The sequence below is a fragment of the Euphorbia lathyris genome, chromosome 9 (assembly GCF_963576675.1).
Source record: "Euphorbia lathyris chromosome 9, ddEupLath1.1, whole genome shotgun sequence".
Classification (NCBI taxonomy): Eukaryota; Viridiplantae; Streptophyta; class Magnoliopsida; order Malpighiales; family Euphorbiaceae; genus Euphorbia; species Euphorbia lathyris.
The window spans coordinates 28,839,310-28,863,829 of NC_088918.1; the positions used below are offsets into that span (position 1 = coordinate 28,839,310).

The 24,520-nt window shown below is 35.1% G+C and overlaps 1 protein-coding gene across 4 annotated transcripts; it reads right to left on the minus strand.

Moving 5' to 3' along the window:
* Nucleotides 1–6,641: 6,641 nt before the first annotated feature.
* On the minus strand, nt 6,642–10,351 carry LOC136205139 (non-functional pseudokinase ZED1-like). Of its 4 annotated transcripts, none has more exons than XM_065995626.1 (3): nt 10,164–10,350; nt 8,798–8,965; nt 6,692–8,657 (listed from the first exon to the last, which is right to left on the minus strand). In XM_065995626.1, exon 3 carries the CDS (start codon nt 8,613–8,615, stop codon nt 7,572–7,574), a length of 1,044 nt encoding a protein of 347 aa, XP_065851698.1. In that variant the 5' UTR covers nt 8,616–8,657; nt 8,798–8,965; nt 10,164–10,350; the 3' UTR covers nt 6,692–7,571. The 4 variants fall into 4 exon arrangements, with proteins under 4 accessions (XP_065851701.1, XP_065851698.1, XP_065851700.1 ...); XM_065995628.1 differs by having other exon boundaries at nt 8,798–9,023; XM_065995627.1 differs by having other exon boundaries at nt 8,798–10,007.
* Nucleotides 10,352–24,520: the final 14,169 nt, after the last annotated feature.

The following is a 24,520-nucleotide window of genomic DNA, read 5'->3' on the forward strand; positions in this document are numbered from 1 at the left end:
CGAGGATTTGTTTTGAATAGGACCGTTTCTATATAATCATTTGTTTCACTGGGCTTTAAGCCTCCTTTACTCAACCAAAAAAGAAAAAAAAAATTAATATATGAGTCTATGAGGTTACGTTCAACCACGTAAACTGACTGTTGTAGTGAATTTTTTTAGAGAGGACCGAGTCCTTTCAAGAAACCACACTCATTATATGACACATGTTGCTCCATATCGCAGAATGAGTGGGTTGTCCAAAGATATGGTGTTCTAAAATTTTCGTTTTTTAAATTTACAATGCACTTTGATCCTATTTGGCAAAAAGTGGTTTGAGATAAAATTAGAGGTTTGGATCACTTTTAAATGTTTTGATTAGTCAAATTTCTAGTAGTGGTGTTGGATGAAAAGTGGTTTGAAAGATCTTATTTAGTTCAAACCTCTAATTTTGAAAAAGTTAATTTTATGAGTTTTTTCAATTAGCTTAGTGCAACATCTATTTTACAGAATTTTTTTTGTAATCTTTAATTACTACATTTTACCAAAATAAATGTTGTTTTATATCTTTACTAAAACTAACCTAATAACATGATAAATATGTTCATCTAGCTATACTTTAGTGGTAAATGCCAAGTAATAAATCTAAATTTACTATTATATTTTTGAAAATCATATTTCTATTCAAAATTATATGTTTGAAAATCATGTTAAGAGTGTACATGATTGCTAGCACATATTTGGTCAAGTATATACCAAATTAATCCATTCTTTTTGGAATAATAGGAAAGTGGTCCCTAGCATTGGTCGAGTTCATGCTAGTTTATCTTCCCGAGATGTTGTAAAAGGAAAGGTTATTGCATATTTCGTAGCCGATCACCCCACTAATTTCCAATACCCCAAAGAGGCAGAACTTCCAATTTATTTGGTGCATAAAGAACCTTGGGAATTGAGGTTCGGCGGATCAAGCACAGACAGTTCCAACGGAGCAGACGTAGTAATTATATCCAAAGGAGAATTTGTTGTGAAATTATTCCGATTAGAATTGTGGCTAGAAAAATTACTTCAACCTTGATTATAGTAAAATTGGCCTCTTCCATTACTGTTGCATGTCGCAAAATGAACAGAGGTTATGAAAGTCAAAAAAGGAGTTTCACGAGCAAGCTGTCTTTCTTCACTTAGAAAGAGTCCATTGAGATCATCAAAGGAAACAGACTCCATTCGAGCCTCTAGAGCATGCACAAATGGTCTTTATGCGATACCAATGCCGTCAAGAATTGATTCAACAAGATCATCTAATGAGACAAGATTCTTAAGTGTAGTGAGTTGACCATTGGTGTGCTTTGCATTTTGGAGATATGATGAAATTGAGTCATTGCCACACTTCAAATTATGATATATGTTTCAGATCGCGTATATGCGACCGAGAGCCAGTGGAATATGTCTTCACTAGCTTCTTCTATGCAGCAAGTGCAGTCTCAGCACCAACAATTTGGTGTAAATTGTTGCTTGTCGATCCTTTTGTTCCCATACTTTTTAAGCCACATTGACAGTTCCGATTGACAATTCTTTGATAGGAGGTATTTCGATTGCATCAATATGATGTGCCAACTATTGACCTCTTAAGATGGACATAATCTACGTTTTCCATAGTAGGTAATTTGTGGAAGTTATTTTTTAGAAACCTGAGATGTGAGGATGTTGTGGGAGATTTGGGAGGCGGGAGTGGTGGTTTCGGTGGTGGGGTTACCGTTGGACATGGTGTGGCGGAAGGAAGAAGAGAATTTTTGCAGGGTTATTAGACATTAGATAGCTCTGATACCATGAAATAGTCCAGATTTGAACAAATCTATATTGTGATAAAGGTGTGCTTATAAGGAGGATACATGGGAATTGTTCCAACAGAAATTAGATAAAATCTAATCTAATTTAAATATAAAGATTAACCAAATATTAAGAGATGTTATCTTCACAAACATCTACATAAATCTGCATTAGTTGATGACTAATTTAACCCTATTGACCGATCCCAATTATCCCACAACATTCAACGGCTAGAACCACGTGTTAGCTATATGACTGCTCGGACTGACAGCGAAAGTAGCGATTTTTAGCAAAGTCATGGCAGGCAGTCGCATTCGCAAGATTTCCAAGTCCCATCTATTGTTTCTGTCAACCCAAAACTTGCATGTTGTCTCCTCCTGGTCCTCTTTAGTAGTCGTAGTGCAAAGAGCAATGAGAGGAGAGTTACCACACCGGGTATTAGTCCAAAAATGAGTGCCCAGACCACTAAAAATCAATTTTGTAGCCATTGGGATCAAAATCGAGCCCCTATAACTATGTTATGCCAAGGAAATGAATGCGATGAGTTTGCTCGGAAGACGTCCATTCCTCTCCGCTTCCCACCATACTTAGCTCTGACAACCTGCACCCAAAGCGATTTCTTCTCGGTTAGAACCGCCTAAGTAAGTTTAGCAAGCATCACTAAAATAAAACTGTGCATCTTACGAACTCCTAGCACTCAATTGCTCTTCTTTTTACAACAATATTCCAATTGACTAAGTGGATTTTTCTTATGTGTCCCTAAGAGCCCCATAGAAAAAATGCTTATTACACCCATCAAGCCTATTAAATATACTACTGTGTTGGAGGGTAGTTTGCATAGCATAAGTAGGGACATTAGACATAATAGATTTCACCAGAGTTAATCTACCTGTTAGATTGAGACAGTTCGATTTCCAAACTGCGAGTCTAGCATGAAGCCTGTCCACCATATAACTGAAGGTTTCCTTCATGACCCTCTGATGTAAAACATGCATCCCTAAATATTCTAGCAAAGCTCACGGTATCACAGATTCCTCATCTAGTTACATCAGACACATTAGTAGAAAAGAAAACTCTTGATTTAGGAAGACTTACCTTCTGCCCGTAGCACTCAGAAAATCCATGCAGAATATCCCGAATCAGATAAGCTTGTTCAACCGACACTTAAGAAAGCAAAACAATGTCATCTGTGAAGAAAATATAGGAAAGAGCAGGCCCGCCACGAGAAAGATGTACATGTTTCCAGTAGCCTCATTGAACTGCATCAGTGATCATGTGGTTAGACCTTTCTAAGCATAGAATGAATAAATAGGGACATAAGGGACCACCCTGCCAGAGACTGTGGGAGGGGTGGAAAGATCTCAATTTCTCCCTATTTCAGATGCTAGGATTTGTACTCACATCCTTCAAATGGCCGTATCGACCACAATTGCTACATGCAGTATATACGCCCATATACTCGATGTGGTAGGTATGGCCATTCAAATAGAATTGGGAAACAAGAGGCTGATTCAGGTTCACTTCCACACAAACGCGGGCAAACTTCCCCCGAGCTTTCCCTGTTGTATTTTTATCAGCTCGGATAGCTTTGTCGAAGGAGTTGCCCATAAACATCAATGCATCTTCCTGGTAATATTGTAAGGGAAGATCTAAGAATCTTGCCCAGACTAACATCGAATCCATCGTAGCAGTAGAAGGAACAAAGGGCGATGATCAGGTCGTGACTGTAAGATAGTGTCCCTGTACCAGCCACATACCATCTTGGATGACATGATCACGATCACTCAGATTATCAAAGTTCACCAGATGAAAACCATAAGCAAGGTCGATCATGGAGAAATCCCCTTCAGTCTTCCATATCTTAGTAGCACAGTTACAGAGAGCAATATATCCCACGTTGCGACTTAGGATTTTGATTATCAAAGCATTAGACCAGGCTTGCGACCATTCATCAACTAACTCAGCTGCTATTGTAATATCGGGGAAGAACATGTCTCCATTCACACAACCTATCCAACCTTTGCCTGAGGCTCTGAGACCAGTAGGGACTCGACAACTTTCCTGCATTTGTGCATCCGAACAGATGTGTCTGAAGTTCGAGAAGATAACGATTGGGGGCGTAGGCTAGTAGCGACCATCGTCCGAAGGGATTGGCAACAGAGGAGGGGGTGGGGAGGAGGCCAACAACGAGTTGGTGAGCGACGATGTCAACATAGGGTTCAAAGTTTTTTCAATACATGTCATAAAGTACTATTTTAAATAGTCGACTGGTGTTTAAATAGTCCAGTCTAAGTAAATCAAAATTTTGACTGGAAATAAGAGAGAGAAGATTTTTTTGGTAGAGGAAAGATATTTATTAAATAGTCCGGTCTAAGTAAATCAAAATTTTGACTGGAAATAAGAGAGAGAAGATTTTTTTGGTAGAGGAAAGATAATTCAAAATTAAATAGAAAACATTACATAAGAAAAAGAAAAGAAGCTAGAAGTAAATATTAGTCTTCACAAAACTAAAATAAGTTCTAATGCTAAAAAATCAAAATATGTTTTACTCCTAAAAAAATAAAATCATTCACACATAGAAATGCTAGATATATTAGTGCATAGATTTTACCTTTTTTATATAAAAAAATTTGATTGAAAATATAAACAGTTGCGTTCATATGGACCCTGATGACCATGTAAATTTGGTCATTCACTGTTAGATCTAGACGGATTAAAATCCTAAGGTGGAGATTCAAAACTTCTAGCTTCTTATAAGACTTATATTTAATCCGCCTATATCTAACGGTGAATGACTAAATTTACGTGGTCACCAGGGTCCATGTGAATGCAACTGAAATACAAATGTTAAATATCTTTTTAAGTTAAGGGTGTTTGTTACTTCATTTTCATGTTTTACTTTTATATATATATATATATACTTCCTCCGTTCCCTTATATAAATCATTTTAGGGTATTTCACACAAATTAAAAAAAATATTGATTAACTAAAAAAAATTATTTCTCATGTCACTGTTGGAGAATAGACATTTGAATATTAAAAAGGAAAAAGTACAAACCTATTTCGAACAACATCCATGTAGTTTAAAAGTTTGCAAAATGGTACCTTGAGGTTCATTCCGTTAGCAAACATATACCAAATTGACTAACGGTGTCAAAAGTCAAAGGAAAAAGAGTTAGTTTGATCCTTATATTTATTTATTTTATAAATTAACCTCATTTATTATCTAATTATTACAAACAAACTCCAAAATAAAAAATAAAAATCAATTATACCGTCTTATCATCTCTTTGATTTCTTTTTTTTTCTTCTTTCTCTCCCCTCTCTCTTAATTTTTCTCTTTCTAAAATCAATTGAACCACCAAACAAACACTCTATTGTTCCACCTCATTTTCTCTCTCTAAAATGAATACAAAACAAGATTCTTAATCTTGGCAACAGAATCAGGATTAAAATAAATTAATTGAGATTAATGACAAATACAACAAAATAAGAACAGCCGACATATGATAATAATAACGAAATTACCTACATCTTATCCAGGTCTGCTTCCATCTCGAGTATCAAACGATAAAGACGAAACAGTTTCTCTGTAACAAGAGTACAAAGATGAGGAATTAGCATTGTCTCCATGGATGTGATCAAAGCTGGTTTGCCTAGGGTCCAGATGATCAACAAGACGGCGAACTGTGCCGCTGCTTGTGCCCAAATTGTCACCAATATGGCCATTATCGTTCAGAAAATTAGCTTCTTCAAGTTTGACAATAAGGCCATTATCCTAGCTAGAAGCTCTGCAAGTTTGACAATTGCATTTGGCAATCCACCACAAACTCTCAGGATTTCCCTCTTCTTCAATTCTAGCGGCTCCACAGGAATGTTCACATTCAGAGAACGTGCGAATAAGGACCAGCTCTTCCTCTTCTTTAGGTTATTCTTTAGGTTATTATTATCATATGTCGGCTGTTCTTATTTTGTTGTATTTGTCATTAATCTCAATTAATTTATTTTAATCCTGATTCTGTTGCGAAGATTAAGATTAAGAATCTTGTTTTGTATTCTTTCCTATTGATTTTAGAGAGAGAAAAATTAAGAGAGAAGAGAGAGAAAGAACAAAAAAAAATAAGAAATCAATGAGATGGAGAAAATGGTATAATTGATTTTTATTTTTTATTTTGGAGTTTGTTTGTGATAATTAAATAATAAATGAGGTTAATTTATAAAATAAATAAATATAAGGAGCAAACTAACTCTTTTTCCTTTGATTTTTAACACCGTTAGTCAATTTGGTATGTGTTTGCTAACGAAATGAATCTCAAAGTACCATTTTGCAAACTTTTAAACCACATGAGTGTTGTTCGAAAACAGGTGTAACCACAAGGTTTATTTTTGTACTTTTTCCTATTAAAAACACACATGAACCAATACAAAAAATTTAATATTTAGACCAAAAAACTAAACTAAGGCCCGTTTGTTTTACCTACTGTTTGTTGTTGCTGTTTGCTGTGTTGCTGGTTGCTGTTGGAAAAGGCTGTTTTTCCAAAAAGCAGAGATTGTCTGCTTTTGTAAAATGCTGTTTTTCAGGTGTAAAAGGCAAACAGGAGATCACTAACCAAAACACTTAATACTGTTTTTCAACTGTAAAATGCAAACGTGAGGAGTCTAACCAAACACCTAAAACTCTGCCTTTTAAAATGAAAAGGCAAACAGGAGGTGAAAAGTAGGTAAACAAACACCCCCTAAAAGTTTTTGGAATCCTAGAATAACTTATATTTGGAAAAAAAACTAATGACCTATATAAATGAATGGATGAATTATTAAAAAGAAGAGTTTTAAATATCTGATTATAAAATTATTGTTTTATATATGAAAAGTAGTTTTTTCTGAAAATACAAACTTTATTTTTCTAACATGTACACCAAACATTTTATATATGAAAAATAGTTTTTTCTAAAAGTAGAAACTCTATTTTTCCAACAACAACCGGTAACAACAACATCAAACAACATGTACACCAAACAGATCCTAAATCTATAAGGATAGAAAAAGGAGGCAATCCTTGAGATTTTGTCGGATTGAGAGATAGCGTGGAGAGCCAAACATATATTTTCTTTTACCATTTTATCTCTCACCATGTCAGCAGCATCACATATTATATTAACCTAAATTCTGCGATTTTGTAAATCAACCAAACCGTTCTATTTAATATTAAAACATTTTCTTGAAAATATTTGCAGCAAAATATATGACTATTTCTTGTACAATACAATATCTGATATCATATGAAATTTGGTGTTTGGATCCGAACACGTGCGCTAATAAAATACTTTAAACAAAAGGAATAACTAACTGGACACGATGACTAATGATAATACCAGATTCTAAAGATATGCTCCTAATCCTGATGCTACGCCGTTTATACAAAGCATGGTGCAATTGCCAATCAATCACTTCCATATGGTAAGGTTGCTCATTAACATGTATATTTTGAGTGTTCATAAATAGCTCATCCAGAGATATCACAAGGTACATAATCATTCTACCAAACACTTTGCTTTCAAGTCTCATTACTTTCTCCAAGTATCTTACCGACTTAGGCGTCGGAGAGGGAACGCCGGATTGTGAGAGTTAGGATCAGTATTAGCTATGCAATCAAATCTAGACTCTTTTTTCTTTATCATAACAAATGATCAGTATTAGCTATGCAATTTACCTTAATTATATTCACTAACATACTCAAAATTTGCATATTAAAAGAACTCACAGAGCTGGATCATGAATAATCTGAAATAAGAGATCTATACATCTGTCCAAGTTGTTTCCCAACATCAGTTATTTCTGGCCTATCCTCTGCACATATGCTAGTGCATTGAAGAGCAAGCAATGCAAAAGCTTTTAGTCGCGGGCGCGAAAGCTCCTCTTCGACAATTATGGGGTCTAATATCTCATCCACTTTCTCTTTCTCTACATTTTTCTTTACATAATCTACTAGACCATAATAATACTCATCGGTTGTAGAAGACGGACAAGGAATAGGAACACGTTCGTGTGCTTTTCGTCCTGTCAAAAGCACAAGAAGAAGTGCACCAAAACTGTAAACATCAATCTTCTCATTGAAAGTACCACCTGAACTATAATATTCAGGAGCCATATATCCTAATGTTCCTTTAACCGTGTCGATTATATGTGTTTCGCCTTCAGGAATCGACATGGAAAACGAGAAATCGTTTACCTTTGCCATATTTTCCTCTTCCAGCATTATATTTGAGATTCTAAGATCTCTATGAACAATGGGTTTTCGGAATGCAGTGTGGAGATAAGCAATCACATTAGCTACATCAACTGCAATCTTCAACCTGTTTTTCCATGTTAATGGTTTGAACTCGGTCCGGTAGTGTCTGTAAACATAATATTTGAGAATTTCTCTCTTTGCATACTCCAAAACGAGGATTGGAGTATTGGATTCCAGGCAGCATCCTAACAGTTTGAGGACATTGTTGTGCACACTCATTTGCGACGAAAACACGATGTCATTTATCGAATTTTCTAGGAAGCTTTCGCCTTTATACTTCTTGACAATTACAGGGCGGTCTTGGAGGAAACCCTTGTACATTGTGTAGTGTTCATCGTTGGAAATCACTTGATCTTGATCATAGTTATTTGTTGCATCGTTAAGCTCTTTGATGGAAAAGCAACGGATAGGATTACTTCTGCCATTGTTAAGAGCTATTAATTTCTCTAATAACATTCCTCCATTTCTTATTAGTGCTTTCTCATCCTTTCCTCTTTCTTTCTTGACTTTGAAGCACCAACTCATCACCAAATCGCAATGTAAACGCTATAAATCAACTGTAACAATCTGGAAGAAGAAACCATGAAATTTAGAATATGTTGAAAACTGCAGATTGTTTTACTAAGCATCAGAAACCGCTATTTCCGTCCAGATTCCACCACTGATGCAGATTACAAATAGACTAAACTTCCCAACAAAAAATTTACCTGTAGAGACGGGAATTTCTATCATGAATTCTCATTTTTTCTTTAATTCTCCCCTGAGTCAGAGGCCCCTATGCCAAAACTATAAACATCAACCTTCTTGTTGAACATACCGCCTGATTGTATATTTCCTTTTTGTAATATATCATTTATTTATGTGGCTTTCCCCTTCTGGTATAGATAAAGGAAATGAAAAGTGAGTCAGGTTGGCTCCATAATCTTCATTCATCTAACAAGAAAGTTATGGTTTTGATGTCACTATGAACCAAGGGTTAAATGTAATCACATTAGCTACATCCAAACCAATCTTTAACCCAATTTTCCATGATAATGGTCCTAAATCAGCTCTACAAATGTACCTGGAAAGACTTAGCTTTTTAGAATTGGAGACTCTAAGCAACAACCTAACAGTTTGAGAACATTTTTATGCACTTCTCCCTTGTGATGAGTAATACAAATTTCTGCCTGATAACATAGCAGATATCATCTCTCGGTCCTTCTAGGATTATGGACCGGCAGGGACATAACTAAGGAGGGGGCTAGGGCCGAAAGCTGTGTATATGGCTTTAATTTTTTTTTGCAAAAGTATTCAAAAAAATATCAAATGAGCACCCTTAGAACACCAGAGGACCACAAGCACCCCTGAATTCTGGATCTGTCACTATAGACCGGATCCTTCCCGTACTGAAGGGCTGAATCAACAATTCCTTCACAGTATTCCTAATCCTACTCGGTAAGGATTCTTGACCCAGTGAACAGGGACAGATCCAGGAAGGAGTAGGGGTGCTTGAGAAAAACGTCGAAAATTCTATGAAAAATGTGAACGGACTTCAATTTTTTTTATGCAAAAATACTCCAAAAAAATATAGCACCCATAAATCATAATAAGCACCCCGCCCAGGAAATCCTGATTGTCACTGCCAGTGAAGATAGAGCAGTGATGAATACTTCTGTGGCTGAAGTTCTTTAATTAGTTATCTTATCCTTTTCTAAGTTTCACAAGGTAATACGACTCTAAAGCATTAGTAAAAGCAATTAATTCCTCCATTAGTAAAAGCATTACTAAAAGCAATAGTTCTTCTGGATTGAGTTCTTCTTCAATTAGAACTAATTAGGTATTTCGCGTCATCATTTTTCTCTATTTCTGATTAGATTTCTTCCCTCATCTTTCTCCACATTTACGTTTGTTCACAGAATGAGATCATATTGTTTTCTGCCCCCAAATTCATTGAAAAATTCAATTTTCAGTTAGCAAAACTATATAAGAGAAAATAAATTTGTTCTAAGTCTTAAATCAAACATATATATCTTGATAGACAAATTGAAGAAGAGATACATATATAAATCAAAGCACAAGAAGATTGATGACCTGTTTATGGAGAGTTTAGATGTTGAAGAGCAGCTTGCAGGTGAATGAAGAGAGGACAATTGAACGAGATTCAATTATTAGTCGAATTTTTATGGTCAAACACTTTGAGAGTGAGTTCATTAGAAAAAGGGAATATCAGGCGGCCGTTGAGGAAGGCTTTACTATGGCTTTCTAAGGTTGACTAATTTTACTTCTTAATAATCATTTGTTCTAGAACTTGTTTAAAAAGTTCCATTGTTCACTTAACTTTTAAAGTATGTACATATTGTTTAAAATGTTCCGATAGTCTCCATATTTTGATTAAAATATAATCAATTTATCGTATGGTTATAAAAAAATAAGCTGTATGAGGAATGTGTTGCATATGTCTTAAAATTTTATTACATAATTCATAGAAAAAACATATTAAAAATTAAGTTTTTACTTGCTTAACGGTAAAACTTATCTTCTCTAATATTAGAATCTCATACCCCAACCTTGATCGTTTTACTTTTTTTAAGACGCATGCAACATAACGCACCTTCTGCATTAAGGATGCCAACGAATACTCTACCCACGGGTACCTGATCCTAATGAGATTACTCGTGCCCTGTATAAAAGAGACCGTGATATGGGCTAGAAAAAATTATATGTGACACGTATGAGACATGTATGAAAATCTAAGTACGCCATATATTTGACTTTTATCTTTAACCACTAAGCTAGTTTATTTTAATTAATTAAGGTTGATTTAGAATTTTAGAATTTGGAATATTTGTTAAATTTGTAAATAAATTATTTATGGATGGTTTATTAAATTTATCTTTTTTAATTTGTAATGTTTTTTATTTTATTATTGATTCAAACGGGGATACCCACAAGTATCTGTGATTAAAATGAGACGGGTATGAAATTCATGAAGTGTACCTATTAGGGTAATGTGATGGGTACGAGTAATAAAAAAAATTAATGGGTAAGAGTTTGATTGCATTTTACGTAAGTTATGGAGGCTATTTGGACATTTTATGTAAGTTGAGAAGGCTATCGGAATACTTTAAAAGTTCAAGAAGCTACTCAAGTTTTTTAGACAAGTTTAAGAACAAATGATGTATTAAACTAATTTTTTATTATTATTTCTTTTGAAAGGAGAGTAATTTTATCATTAATACAAACAAAATAAAGTTGAAAATATAAGATTGACTAAAATATCAACCATAGTGATGATATTTTATACTTCCTCCGGTTTATTAAAAAATATAATTAATATAGAATTAAATTAATAAATTTATATTAGTTAACTAAAAACTATTTTTTCTAATATAATATAATGGTTGAAGAAATAAGGAGTAAATTACATTAATGATATCTAAATTATACCACAGTTCACACTTTGATACCTGAATTACATTTTGTTCTAAAAATATATCCGAAATATGGATGACTGGACAATTTAATTGTTTTAACATGTAATAACCAGTCAATTTGAATTTCCTTATATATTTTGACCATTTTTAAATGTTTGACTATTTATTTGACAATTATTAATAAAAATTTGAGAAGACTTACTCTCTCTCCCCCTTTTAATCTATCTCTCACCGCGTCTCTCTCATGTACTTTGAATCCCCATTCCTTCGCTCATCATCAATTGGGCTCCCTGTAATGTTTCCATTTTGTAACGGGTTTTTGAATTGTTTTTTTTCTTCTGAATTGTAATGGAAATTTGGAAAAGAAAAAAAAAGTCAGAAATTGAAGAAATAATTTCGGGAGATTGGAAATAGAGGAAATAGCAGGATAAGGATGATCAATTAGGAACGTTCAAGATAAGATGGAAAAGTAGGGTGCAGAAAGAAAGTCCTAAAATCATGCACTGCTTGATGATGTTTTAAAGTTCTTATTAACCGTTGTTAACAGCCATAAATGAATAAAATTTGAGTAAATTACAAAACTGATCCAATTAATGGATCCCTTTAATTTACAAGTCGTTTGTCATTTCATCTCCTCATATTTTCAATGTAGATGGTGGATTTTTTTTTTTTCAATCAGTGAAGAACTCCATAGAGCAAGGAAAAAGGAAGCATTGTTGATTGATAAGAAGTGGAAGAAGATCAGTGATAATGAGAGAGAGATAGAGAAAGAGAGAAGAGAGAAAGAAAGCATTTGTCCATAATTGGTGTTTTCATAAATTTCCTATTGGGAATTGATAACCATGGATGAGAATTAGAATTTGAAAATTAAGAATCCATGGTAGCCAAGGATGAGAAGGAGAGAGAAAGAGAGAGAAAGATTCAAAGGAGATAGATAGTTTTTTTTAAATTTATTTAAGTGTATGATAGTTTTTTAGGTTAGTAAGTGTAAAGTGAGACCAATTATTTGTGTAAAAGTGGTCAAAAAGTCATTGATCAACCATTTACCGAAGAAATGTATTTAAATGTCAAGTCACATACACTTAGAGTATATTTTTGAGACAAAAATATAATTCATATACCAAAGTACGAGTTGTGGTATAGTTTAAGTACCTTTGGTGTAATTTACTCGAGAAATAAGCTTTGGAATATTAGTAAAAACATATACCAAAACAAAAATTTAATGTTTGAATCAAAAAGTTAAACTAAAAATTCTTAAAAAAACTAGAATGATTTATATTTAAAAAAAGAAAACTAATTTACTAGAATAACTTATAAAATAGAATAAATGGACTATTTTCTTATTCAAAGGAAATTTACACTAAGTTTTTGAGATATGCACGTTTAAGTAAGCATAAGAATTGAGAATATACATAGAATTATATGTAAGTTTGAAAGAAAACTAATAAATATATGTAATTTGGGTTCATCATTAAGATGCGCTCATCATCGGTTCTTTAAAACCTTTGAAACCTCTAGTTACTAAAAGCATCTCTAATAAGAAATATTTGGAAGAGTGTTTGGAACTCATTTAGCTCGTTTTTTAAATAAAAAAAACACAATTAAATATTAAAATATTCTATTATTTAATGTGATAATATTTATAATTAAAATAAAGAGTAAATTACAAAAAATAAACCATGCGATTTCAGCTATTTTCAAATAGAGTCATATATTTCAAAACATGATAAACATGGTTTGAGGTTCATTCCATTAATAAAGGTAGTCTAAACTAACTTACAATATTAAAATAAATCTAAGTGGCAATCAAAGTTCAAGATCAAATAGTTATTTTTATTCTTTTATTTATTTTTAGTTTTTTTATAACTTTTTCTCTCTTTTCTCTCTCTTCCAAAAACTAATTTCATAGAATGAGAAAGCTTGTCACTCTCATCTTAACAACAATGGATATGCATAATGAATTTGTTTGATTATAACTACTAATTTTCAAATAATGAGCATGAAACTAGTTTTTTGGTACATTATTGAACCTCTGTTTATTTTCTTTGTAACAATGCTTTTCCAGGTTGCTAACTACTTGAACATTAAGGGCCTGCTTGATTTGACATGTCAGATAATTCTAGACATGATCAAAGGAAAGACACTAAAGGAGATTCGCAAAACATTTAACATTAAGAATGATTTTACTTCCAAAGAGGAAGAAAAGGTTCATCGTGAGAACCAGTGGACATTCAAATGAAGCATGGTTTATTGCAAGTAGTAGCTATGTGGTTTCGTAGTGAATTTGGATGAAATTTTAGCTTAGATGAGTGGTTAGAAATTAAAGTCATCATTTGAATTACCGTTTCGGGTTTATTGTTGTTACATTATGTAAATAATATTCGCATTATGGGGGATAACATGTTCTCTTTTATCAGTGTCTTGTATGTGAGATATTTTGGTTGGCATTAAAGCAAATATATCACTTTCTACAGGAAATTATTAAGTGTTATTTTTACGATGTGCCTGGACTTTAATGCATATTGTTTGCTACAATATTCTTGACATTGCAAATCATTTCAGATTATAATCAGGTCTAATTTCTACTGAAATTTATTTATTTTTAACTCCCTCTCTCATTTTTCTCTCTTTCTTTCTTTCTCTCTCTCTCTAATCTCTCTTCCAAAAACTAATTTGAATAGACATTAGCTAGAATTTATTATAATTTGAAATGATTTGCAATGTTAAGAATATTGTAGCAAATTGAAGCTCAAGCATATCGTAATAACACTTAATAATTACCTCTAGAAAGTGATATATTTGCTTAATGCCAACCAGAAGAATATCTTATATATGGCTAAAACTAAAGAACAGATAATTGACATAGTACTGATAAAAGAGAATATGTTATCATAATATAACAACAATAAACTCGAAACACTAATTCAAATAATGACTTCAGTTTCTAATCACTCATTTAACCTAAAATTTTAACGGAATTCACTGTGAACCACACAGATATTGCTTGCATACACCATGATTCACTCGAATGCCCATTGATTCTCACGACGAACCTCTTCTTCCTCCTCGGGAGTAAAGTCATTCTTGATGTTAAATGTTTTTCGAGAATTTCCTTTGGTGTCTTTTCTTTGATCATGTCTACAATTGTCTAGCATGTCAAATCAAGCAAGCCCTTGAAGTTCAAGTAATTAGCAACATTATTGTCGCAAAGAAAATAAGCAGAAGTTCAACAACGATCAGAAAACTAGTTTTACACTCATTATTTGAAAACTAGTAGTTATAATCAACCAAATTCATTATGCATATACATTAGGGATAATTACTAATCTAGCCCAATGAAGAACCCCACTTTACATATCTAACCCACCTTCCTTTCATTTTACCAAATTAGACAAATAAACCCATTTTGGACAAAACTACCCTTATTCTCATATAACAACCATCTCCTCTTTCCCTTTCATTTACTTTCACATTCTCACAGAAAAATTTATCAACTCAACCCAAGATCTAAAGATATCCATACCCCATTCAAGTTCATGTAAGTATCATTCCCTCATTTTTCATACATATTACTAGAAATACACAGTTGGTTTTCGAATACATTTGTTTGAATCTTGACATTTTCCGATTCCGCCATTGTCTCCCGATCTGTCGCATTCGATGGTCAAATGCGACACAGATAATAAAATGCGACAAGGACTAATATATAGCTTGTCGCATTCATATCCATGTCGCATTTGCGGTCGCATTTGGCGGTCGCATTTGATGTACCATGTCGCATTTGGCAGTCGCATTTTGGTATAGCTTGTCGTATTTGAGTCGCATTTTGGTGTATCATGTCACATTTGAGCTTCATTTACATATGAATTGGCTTTATTATGTTTTGATCACGTGTCCATTTTACTAAATGTAGAAGTATGTCAACCAAAGAGAGGTGTACGTGTTTTTTATCTTGGAACGGACAGTGGACTACAGAAGGAAAAGTGATGACATACGTGGGTGGTAAAGCGAAGTTGTTGGTTTTGCCAATAGACATTGACTTGCAAAAGTTGAAAGAGAAAGTTTATGGTGCACTCCGCGTTGACTCAACCTCGTATGATCTCCAAATGTCAATGCAGGCGACATATGGTCCAAATAAACTGCGTGGTGGGATAGCAGATATTGATGACGATGGAGATGTCATGGGATTCATAGAGTACTGCCGAATGAATCCGACCGATTTGATTCCATTGTATGCTACTCTAAACATGCGAACAATACAAGCTTCAACATTGCGACCTAACAAGGATGGACATGTTGGTCAAAGCAAACCAACGGAAGTAGTAAGTAATGATCCCACCATCGAACTGGATGCTCCTATACATGGTAAGGATGACAACGATTGTGGAAATGGCATCGATGATTATATGAATAATGATAATCACGATCATTATGATGAGCATTATGATAATGATTATTGTTACGATAATGGTGATAATGTGGAGAATGAAGATACCACTCAGAATGAAATTCCTGTTAAAAGTGTTCACGAAACAGTTAAGCAATCTAAATGCGTCCAACGTATCCCATATGAGGATGGCGATGAAGATAGAATGAAAAGGATGACTGATCCATTTCGAAGGTGTCCAAAGCCATGCGATGCGCCCGTGAATATGATTGCACCTAAACAATCAAACAGAGGTACTGCTTTGAGGGTCAATGATATATTTTCAAACAAAGTTGAATTGCAAGATTCACTTGGAAAATATGCAATTGAAAATAAGTTTGAATGGAAGGTTTACAAATCAAACAAGTCTTTGTTTGAGGTGAAATGTAAGGATGTGGGAAAATGCAATTGGAGGGCTAGAGGGATCGTCATTCCAGGTTCCAATTTGTTCAGGCTTTCAAGAATAGATGGTATGGACATGCATGCTTGTGGGAGAGATCAGATATGTCCGCACCATAGGCAAGCGGGGAAACGTGTTGCAGGGATACTACTCCGAAGCAGGTTTGATTTGGAAAATCGGGTGCATCGACCAAAGGATATTGTTTTTGATTTTGAACGAGATTTTTCCGTCAATCTTTCTTATATGCAAGCTTGGAGAGCAAGACACTGGGCATTGGAAGCACAAAGTGGTTCCCCGGAGGAATCGTTCATGTTGTTGTCGGACTACTGTGAGATGTTGAAAAGTACAAATCCGGGTACCGTGACACATATCGAGACAGATGATGATGATCAATTTAGATTTTTCTTTATGGCTATGGGTGCATCATTGAGAGGTTTTAAACTACATATTCGACCTGTCATTGCCGTTGATGGAACGTTTCTAAAAGGTAAATATCCCGGCATATTATACATTGCACTTGGTGTTGATGCGAACAAAATGATCTTTCCTGTTGCATTTAGAGTTGGACCGAAAGAAAGTAATGAATCATGGCTCTGGTTTTTCAACAAATTGAAAGAGTGTCTGAATGATGTTGAAGATCTAGCCATTATATCAGATCGGAACCAAAGCATTATACATGCAGTTAGTTTGGTTTTTCCTAATGCTGTTCACGGGACGTGCGCACGTCATCTGCAACAAAATGTTAAGGCCAAATTTCGTGGAATTCGTAAGATAGATGAGGCATTTTGGAAATGTGAAAAATCCTATCGGGTATCTGATTTTGAGGAATCCTTTGCAACACTTCGTTCACTACATTCCGGTGCTGCCGAATATTTACTGCAAGCTGGAAAAGAGAAATGGTCCCGTGCATTCTTCTGTGGTCGTCGATATAACATTATCACGATGAATGTGGCAGAATCATTCAACGCGTTAATGGTGGAGGCTAGACGTCTACCAATCACAATGTTGGTTGAGTTCATACGCATGACACTACAAAAATGGTTTTACGAGAGACGTACAGAAGCAGGTTATAAACGTGTATTTTATTTTATTTTATTTTATTTAGACATACGTAATTATTTACGAGATTAATATGTTTCTGCAGAAGAATGTGTGGGCTATTTGGCAAGGAAGCCGGAAGAAAGGATGATAAAGCGTGTAGAGACAGCGATACGTTGTTCATATTTCCCTGTGGATAATCACACCTTTCAAATCGGTGATCGGGTTAAGGGGGGACTTGTTGATTTAAATGCAGGAACATGTATGTGCAGGAAATGGCAACTAGCACAATTTCCATGTGAACACATATGCAAAATTGCTTCCAAACATAGGATGGATAACGCCTATAGGTGGGTACATCGCTACTACACCAACGAGTCAGTTAAGTTGGCATGGGGTGAGTCGATATATCCACTTGGTCATCAATCAGAATGGAAAGTGAACGAGAATCCTATGAAAGTGCTTCCTCCTAAGAAGGAGGGACGGTCTGCTGGTCGACCAAAAGGTCAAAAAAGAAGGCCATCTGTGGGTGAAGATGTAATTCACACAAGGTGTAGCAGATGCGGAAGCATCGGTCATAATCGTTTGAATTGTCCATCCATGCTTCCAAACACTAGTCGGCTTCCTAGTGTAATCTCAAGTTCAGCAAGTTGTTCTAACACTACTACCTCGAAGCATTTATGATCATTTGTCTTTATCATGTGCTTGTATGATTCTATTGGGGACAAACAAATTTATATTGTATAATACTTTATCTTGTTATCTTGTACAAATTGTGAATACTTCACATCGCATTTGAGCGCATTCCACTCAAATGCGACAGGGTTTATAAGAATCCTAGTTGCATTTGTGCGCTGAATGCGCTCAAATGCGACTCAGGAAATTCATTGTGAATACTTCGCGTCGCATTTGAGCGCATTCCATTCAAATGCGACAGGGTTTAGAAGAATCCTAGTCGCATTTGTGCGTTGAATGTGCTCAAATGCGACTCAGGAAATTCATTGTGAATACTTGACGTCGCATTTGAGCGCATTCCTTTCAAATGCGACAGGGTTTATAACAAATTGTGCATAAATATTACACATATAACAACATCATGAATCAGAGTACAATATCATTTGAAGTCTAACAAACGTCCATGAAACAACTCAACCGTAAGTCGTAAACGAAAGAAAGCGCCATCCGTAGAATTGTATGGATATACATAAGAGTCGTCATGCGTGAGATCATGTAATCCACTTAAGAATTGTGCGTTTATGCAAGTCCAAACGCCACAGTCATTTGAGCCGGACATTTGTTGTGGCACCCCTGTAACTCTGCTCCAAGTGATCATCCGTCGCACATTTTCCCGTCCATCTACGAAATAGCCACTCAATTCCATTACTCTAACAATGACTTGCAAGGGTGTTTGGAGAACCGCATCCAAAGGTTGCTCCGACATGTTTGATACAAGACTGTCATATATATATAAGTGCATATTCCCCAACTCGAACACTCCTAGGATCCAGTGCTCTTGCTTGTAATTTATCGGAATAAACACTCTCTTCACTGTGTGCCAAGGGCGTACAAAATTATCTGCATCACCTTTTACCCTTCGTACGAAATAGTCTTCACTATCCCACCCCGGTTCATTGAACCCCTTCACAAACATGGCTTGGCACATACATCCAACAAAGTCAGTATCAACAGTGGTCCATTCTGCAGCCACATCAGTTTGTATTGACTGTCGTCTAAGTAAATACAGCCAACCATATCTGCCTCTTGTTCCTTTCCATCTTTCATCGGCTCCTCTTGAACCATACCTGCCTCTTGTTCCTTTCCATCTTTCATCCGCCCCTCTTCGACCACTGGCTCCTCCCGAATTTTACTGGCCTCAGCCTCCTCATTCTCCACATTAGCATTGGGTCGACCCATCGCCTTTAATTCTTTTATATCTCCCTCAATCAATGATACCCGTTCATCTAGGTTGTCTAACATACTGCCGACCTTACTAAATTGTCCCTTGCACCACGTATGATGCCTCTCAAGCACATCCGTTAGAACTTTTTGAAGTTGTTTTATCTCGGTCGTTTGTGACCGTGATGCAATGATATATCTATCAACTTCATCCCCTTCCTCACCACCCTCTTCATCATCACCTCCATCACCTCCATCATCACCCTCCTCTTCATCACCTTCCTCCTCATCACCTTTCTCCTCATCACTTTCCTCCTCCCCATCACCTTCCTCTTCCTCAGCTTCAACCTTCTCCTTACCTTTCATTATTGGGGCAAATATAGCATTTATATCAACTTCCCGTCCTTCAACATGGTCCACCAAATACGTGTACCAATCGAACTCTTTCTCTCTATCCTCAACCACAAGACACGCGTTTGGAGGATCAGCAACCTTACATTGAAAAAAAAAATAGCAATGTATTGGTAAACAAATACAAAGTAAAGAGAAACACACGAATCTCATTCCACTTACAGAAAACGTTTCTTTGATTGCTTTGTTTGAGGGGACTATTCTCTGGGACCATCTAAACAAGCGTGGAAGTGGGCTGCCACTTCTCATTGTGTAATATGCATGAGTCACATTCCACAACTCAATAATCCAAGTCTGCAAATAAGATGTATCCATTGATAAGAATTATAACATTGTCGCATTCCATTTGAATGCGCTCGAATGCGACATGGTTATAACCTAATCATGTCGCATTCCAATTTCAATGCGCTCGAATGCGACACGGTTTATAACCTAATCATGTCGCATTCCATTTTCAATGCGCTCGACTGCGACACGGTTATAACTCAATCATGTCGCATTTGAGCGCATTCCATTATAAATGCGACACAGATGGAAATTGGGCGCATTCAAACACTAAACATATATAGACAAATCATACACAAATTATACACAAATCATACCTGGGATACGTGTGCAAATCCAATAAGTTGATATGGCACACGTTTCCTATTTCCCGCTGCATTTGCCTCTAATTGCTTCAGTCTTTTGCTAATGGCCCAGTCCAAGAACCTATACGTCTCCTCCCAAGCCAACGTCCCCCATGGAAACTCATTAAACAGGCTTGGATAATCTGCAAGATCCAAAACCCAATCCTTTGCATGCCTCTCGTTAGCATTATCCAATACATTGCCATGCACAAAGTACAACATGGCAATCATCACAGCATCTTGGTTAAATCGGTCGGTCGCATCCTTCTTCTTCCATTGTACACTTTTCAAAACTTCAAAGAAGTGAATTGTCGTTATTGTCTCGTATTTCTTGAAGTACTTATTTTGCAACCTATGCGGCATCTCTAATTCATACATTCTTTCCATGAATTCCCCAATGTTTACCCCAAACCTTAAACCACTTATCAGGCCAAACTCCCAATCTCCAAACCGCATATCAACTCCCCTCACCCTGAACCACATCTCCCTGTGTTTACTTTCTTTATGTTTAATCTCTCGTGATAGGACATGATGCACTATTCCAGCAGAGAAACTAGCAACTTTCATATCCAAATATTGACCAAAACATGTTTTCCTATACATTTCTAGCTGCTTTTCACTCAAATACTTCTTTATCATGACCCTAGAATCCATATTAAACTTGACTGTTACTTGAGCATCCGAATTAACCGCCTTGGGATATTTGAAAATGGAACTATGTTTTCTCTTTTTAGATTCACTGGGATCATGCTGTAACAATTTTAAACATACACATATTAAATTCTCTAACAAAACTGACATATTCTATGTATAAGGCTTACAATCATGTCGCATTCGTCTGTGAATGCGCTCAAATGCGACAATGTTTCATGGTGTATAATGTCGCATTTGAGCGCATTTAGGTAATAAAGTTTAATGGAATGGCTCGTCGCATGTGTCGCATTTAGGTAACAAATGCGACACTATGTTCGCCTATTATACCTTGTCGCATTTGAGCGCATTTAGGTAACAAATGCGACCATATCTACATACAGTTAACATACGAGCGCATTCGAGCGCATTTAATCCATTAATGGCGGTAACAGGGAAGAAGATGATGCATGCTTACCTTATGCTTTGTCCGTCCTTCCTCTTCGCTTGCCGCCGCCGCCGTCGCCGTCGCCTTCCGTTTTCTTGCCATCACAGTCGCGCTTCGCAGGGAAGAAAGAAACCGGAGATGAAAATGTTGAGGTAGGAGAAAATGAAAATGAAAATGTAGAGAAGAACAACCCGGATTATATATAGTGATGAGTTCAAAACGTAAAATGCAGTTGAAACGAACTGAAAATGAAGAAGATGAACCACAATGAAGTTGAATGGGAAAGGTCAGGTGAGGAAGTGGAAGTGGAAGGAGCGGGAGGTAGGAGATGAACCTTCAAACTAAAATAAGGGTAGTTTTGTCCAAAATGGGTTTATTTGTCTAATTTGGTAAAATGAAAGGAAGGTGGGTTAGATATGTAAAGTGGGGTTCTTCATTGGGCTAGATTAGTAATTATCCCTATACATTATTGGTAGGACAATAATGATAAGTTTTCTCAGTTTATGAAATTAGTTTTTGAAAGAGAGAAAAGATATAGTTTTGACTTTGACTTTTTTTAACACATTTATTTGTTAACAGAATAAAATTTAAAACTTTTGTTTGTCACATTTAAAAACACAAAATAGCTGAAACTACCGTTATTTTTTTAGGGTAAATTTCAAGTAAAACTTCTGTGGTTTCACTAATTTTCAGATAAATGACTATGGTTTACTTTTTGTCAAAACGAGGATTGAGGTTTCACACTTGGATTAATGCTACTAAAACCATCTTTAACGATCTGAAAATGAAAATTTTCAAGAATTAAAGTTGTTCAATATCATATTTTTTATGGAACTACATTTTCGATTTTCAAAAATCATCTTTTTTGGAACTTTCTCTCTCTAAACATTAACTTTCTCTCTATTTACCAAACATCATCTAAACAATCTTAAAATAAAAAAATTGAAGAATTAAAGTTGCTTAGAATATTAGTTGTTCTTAAAATCTGTCATTTTTGAAATCGTGAAGGGTGATTTTAATAGTATCAATAAAAAAAGTCCTTATTTTGCTAAAGTTGAAAATCTCAATCATTGTTTTGACAAAAAGTAAACCGCAGTCATTTATCTGAAAATTAGTGAAACTACATGGGTTTTATTTAAAATTTACCCTTTTTTACCATTCTTTAAAATAAATTATTCAAAAAATAATGATTTGTGGAACTACAATGTTAACTTTTTAGAATTGCTCAACGTTGAATATTTTTTTATTTTTTTTTTCACAAATGTATTGTAAATAACAGAAAAAATAAAAAATTGTGATTTCTTTTTTTTTTTTTGAAAAAGAATCACTGAATTTTATTAATGAATAGTCATTACATCTTTTAACAAACAGGACTGAATAAACTCCGGTTCCTGTTGCCAAAAACTAGGTGTGACCGGAGACAAGGCTTCATTTGCTAACAAATGAGCAACTTGGTTATCAGACCTTTTGAAAAAAATAATAGACAGCAAGCACCACCTCCTCCGTATCCATTTCGATCACCACCCGAATTTCTTATTTTTTTTTTTTTAATCAATTTTGAAGTTACTTGTATATTGCAGATGCTATAATATAATATCTCCCAAACATTTGGGATGGCTACTTGATGTTCTCAAATCCACACTTTCCATCCTATTAATTTATTTAACCAATATATTCTTTTTTTTTTTTTTTTTTTTGAAGTACCGTAGAGATATCAAGAAAACAAAAAGAAAACAATAATCTTGAGATCTAAACGAGGAAAAGTAGCTGGTAAAGAATAAATAATTTAAAATTTAAATAGATTAGAAAGCAATCCTACAGGTAAAAATATTACAAACCTGGATTTGGAAAGAAAATGAAGGAGAACGTACGGTAAGTCTGATGTTGGTTGAGAATGAACATCGATTGAAAAATAGCAAAGAGAAAACCTAGCTTTGAATGTCGTAACACCACGGAGAGGATTCACAAGAAAAAAAAATTGATAAATATTTAGGCAATTGGTCACTTGGAAGATTGAAATTAACTTGGCTTTTGGATTTTGAAGGTGGCTATTAACTGCATGTGTCACTCAAGGAGAACTACATTGACTGCAGAAGATGTGGATAACTCTCTTAGCTTAAAAGAGTCAAGGTCAGTAGTTATTTTATTTTGGGTTGGGTGGGGGGTTGCTTTGTGGAGTATTTATTTATTCCTTTTCCTTGTTGCAGCCAGTGTAGGGCTTTGCCTTGGGAGATCCTCTGCAGTTCAAGAGAGCGGCGAGGCATAAGGATCTGCGGTTGAAGATATGTTGCCATTCTCACGTTTGGTATCTGCAAAATGCCATTAGTTTTTTTAACCAGTTTGATTGTCTTTGAATATATTATTCGTTCTCGCTTTAAAATTTATGTTGATATTATGCGTTCGTTTCAGCACTTGTAATAGCCTTTAATAATAAAAAGCCTGACTTTATAGTCTGATTTGTATTATTGCTAGTTGTTGTTATAGTGATAGTCTCGTACAAGTTAGTCATAGACAAACTATAAGATGTTTTTTTGGTATCAGGTCAGTGGGCATGTGGGTTTGGCAGCAAATTATGGTTCAGGATGCTGGGCTTCTTCAAAGGATCCTTTTGGGGCTCCGTTCATTGTTGGTTGTGGTGCTTCATCATAAATGTATGATTGGGTCTTACATGTTATTTTACTTGTTAAATAACATATATTATCTGGTTTCCAGTCTCCCAGTTCCATTGTACTAAAGGTCCATCTGATCTATTTTAATTTTATTATAAGGTAATAACAATTTGATACATGAGTTTGTACTAGTTTTGTGATGTGGTGCCAGGTTATAGAATGAAATGTTTTAATTGTTACATGTCTTTTTCTTCGTGATGGATTAATTGAGTTGTTTATCTATGCTTATAGCTTGTATTACTATTACCGACTTGATTTCACGGTTTGATATGATGGTTCATGTTAGCCGATCCCGAATCATTTCGGGACTAAGGCTTTGTTGTTGTTGTAAAGGAACTCTCTTCAATCCAAATTTAACTTTCTATTTCTGTAAAAAATAAAACATTTAAATAAGAAAAAAAAAATTTAGTTTACGACGGCTAATTTCGTCGGAATTATGTGAATTCCGTCGGTAAGCAACGGATTGG

Excerpts from the sequence above, each read along its gene's own strand:
- LOC136205139 (XM_065995629.1), bottom strand. The coding sequence starts at position 8,615 with ATGAGTTGGTGCTTCAAAGTCAAGAAAGAAAGAGGAAAGGATGAGAAA.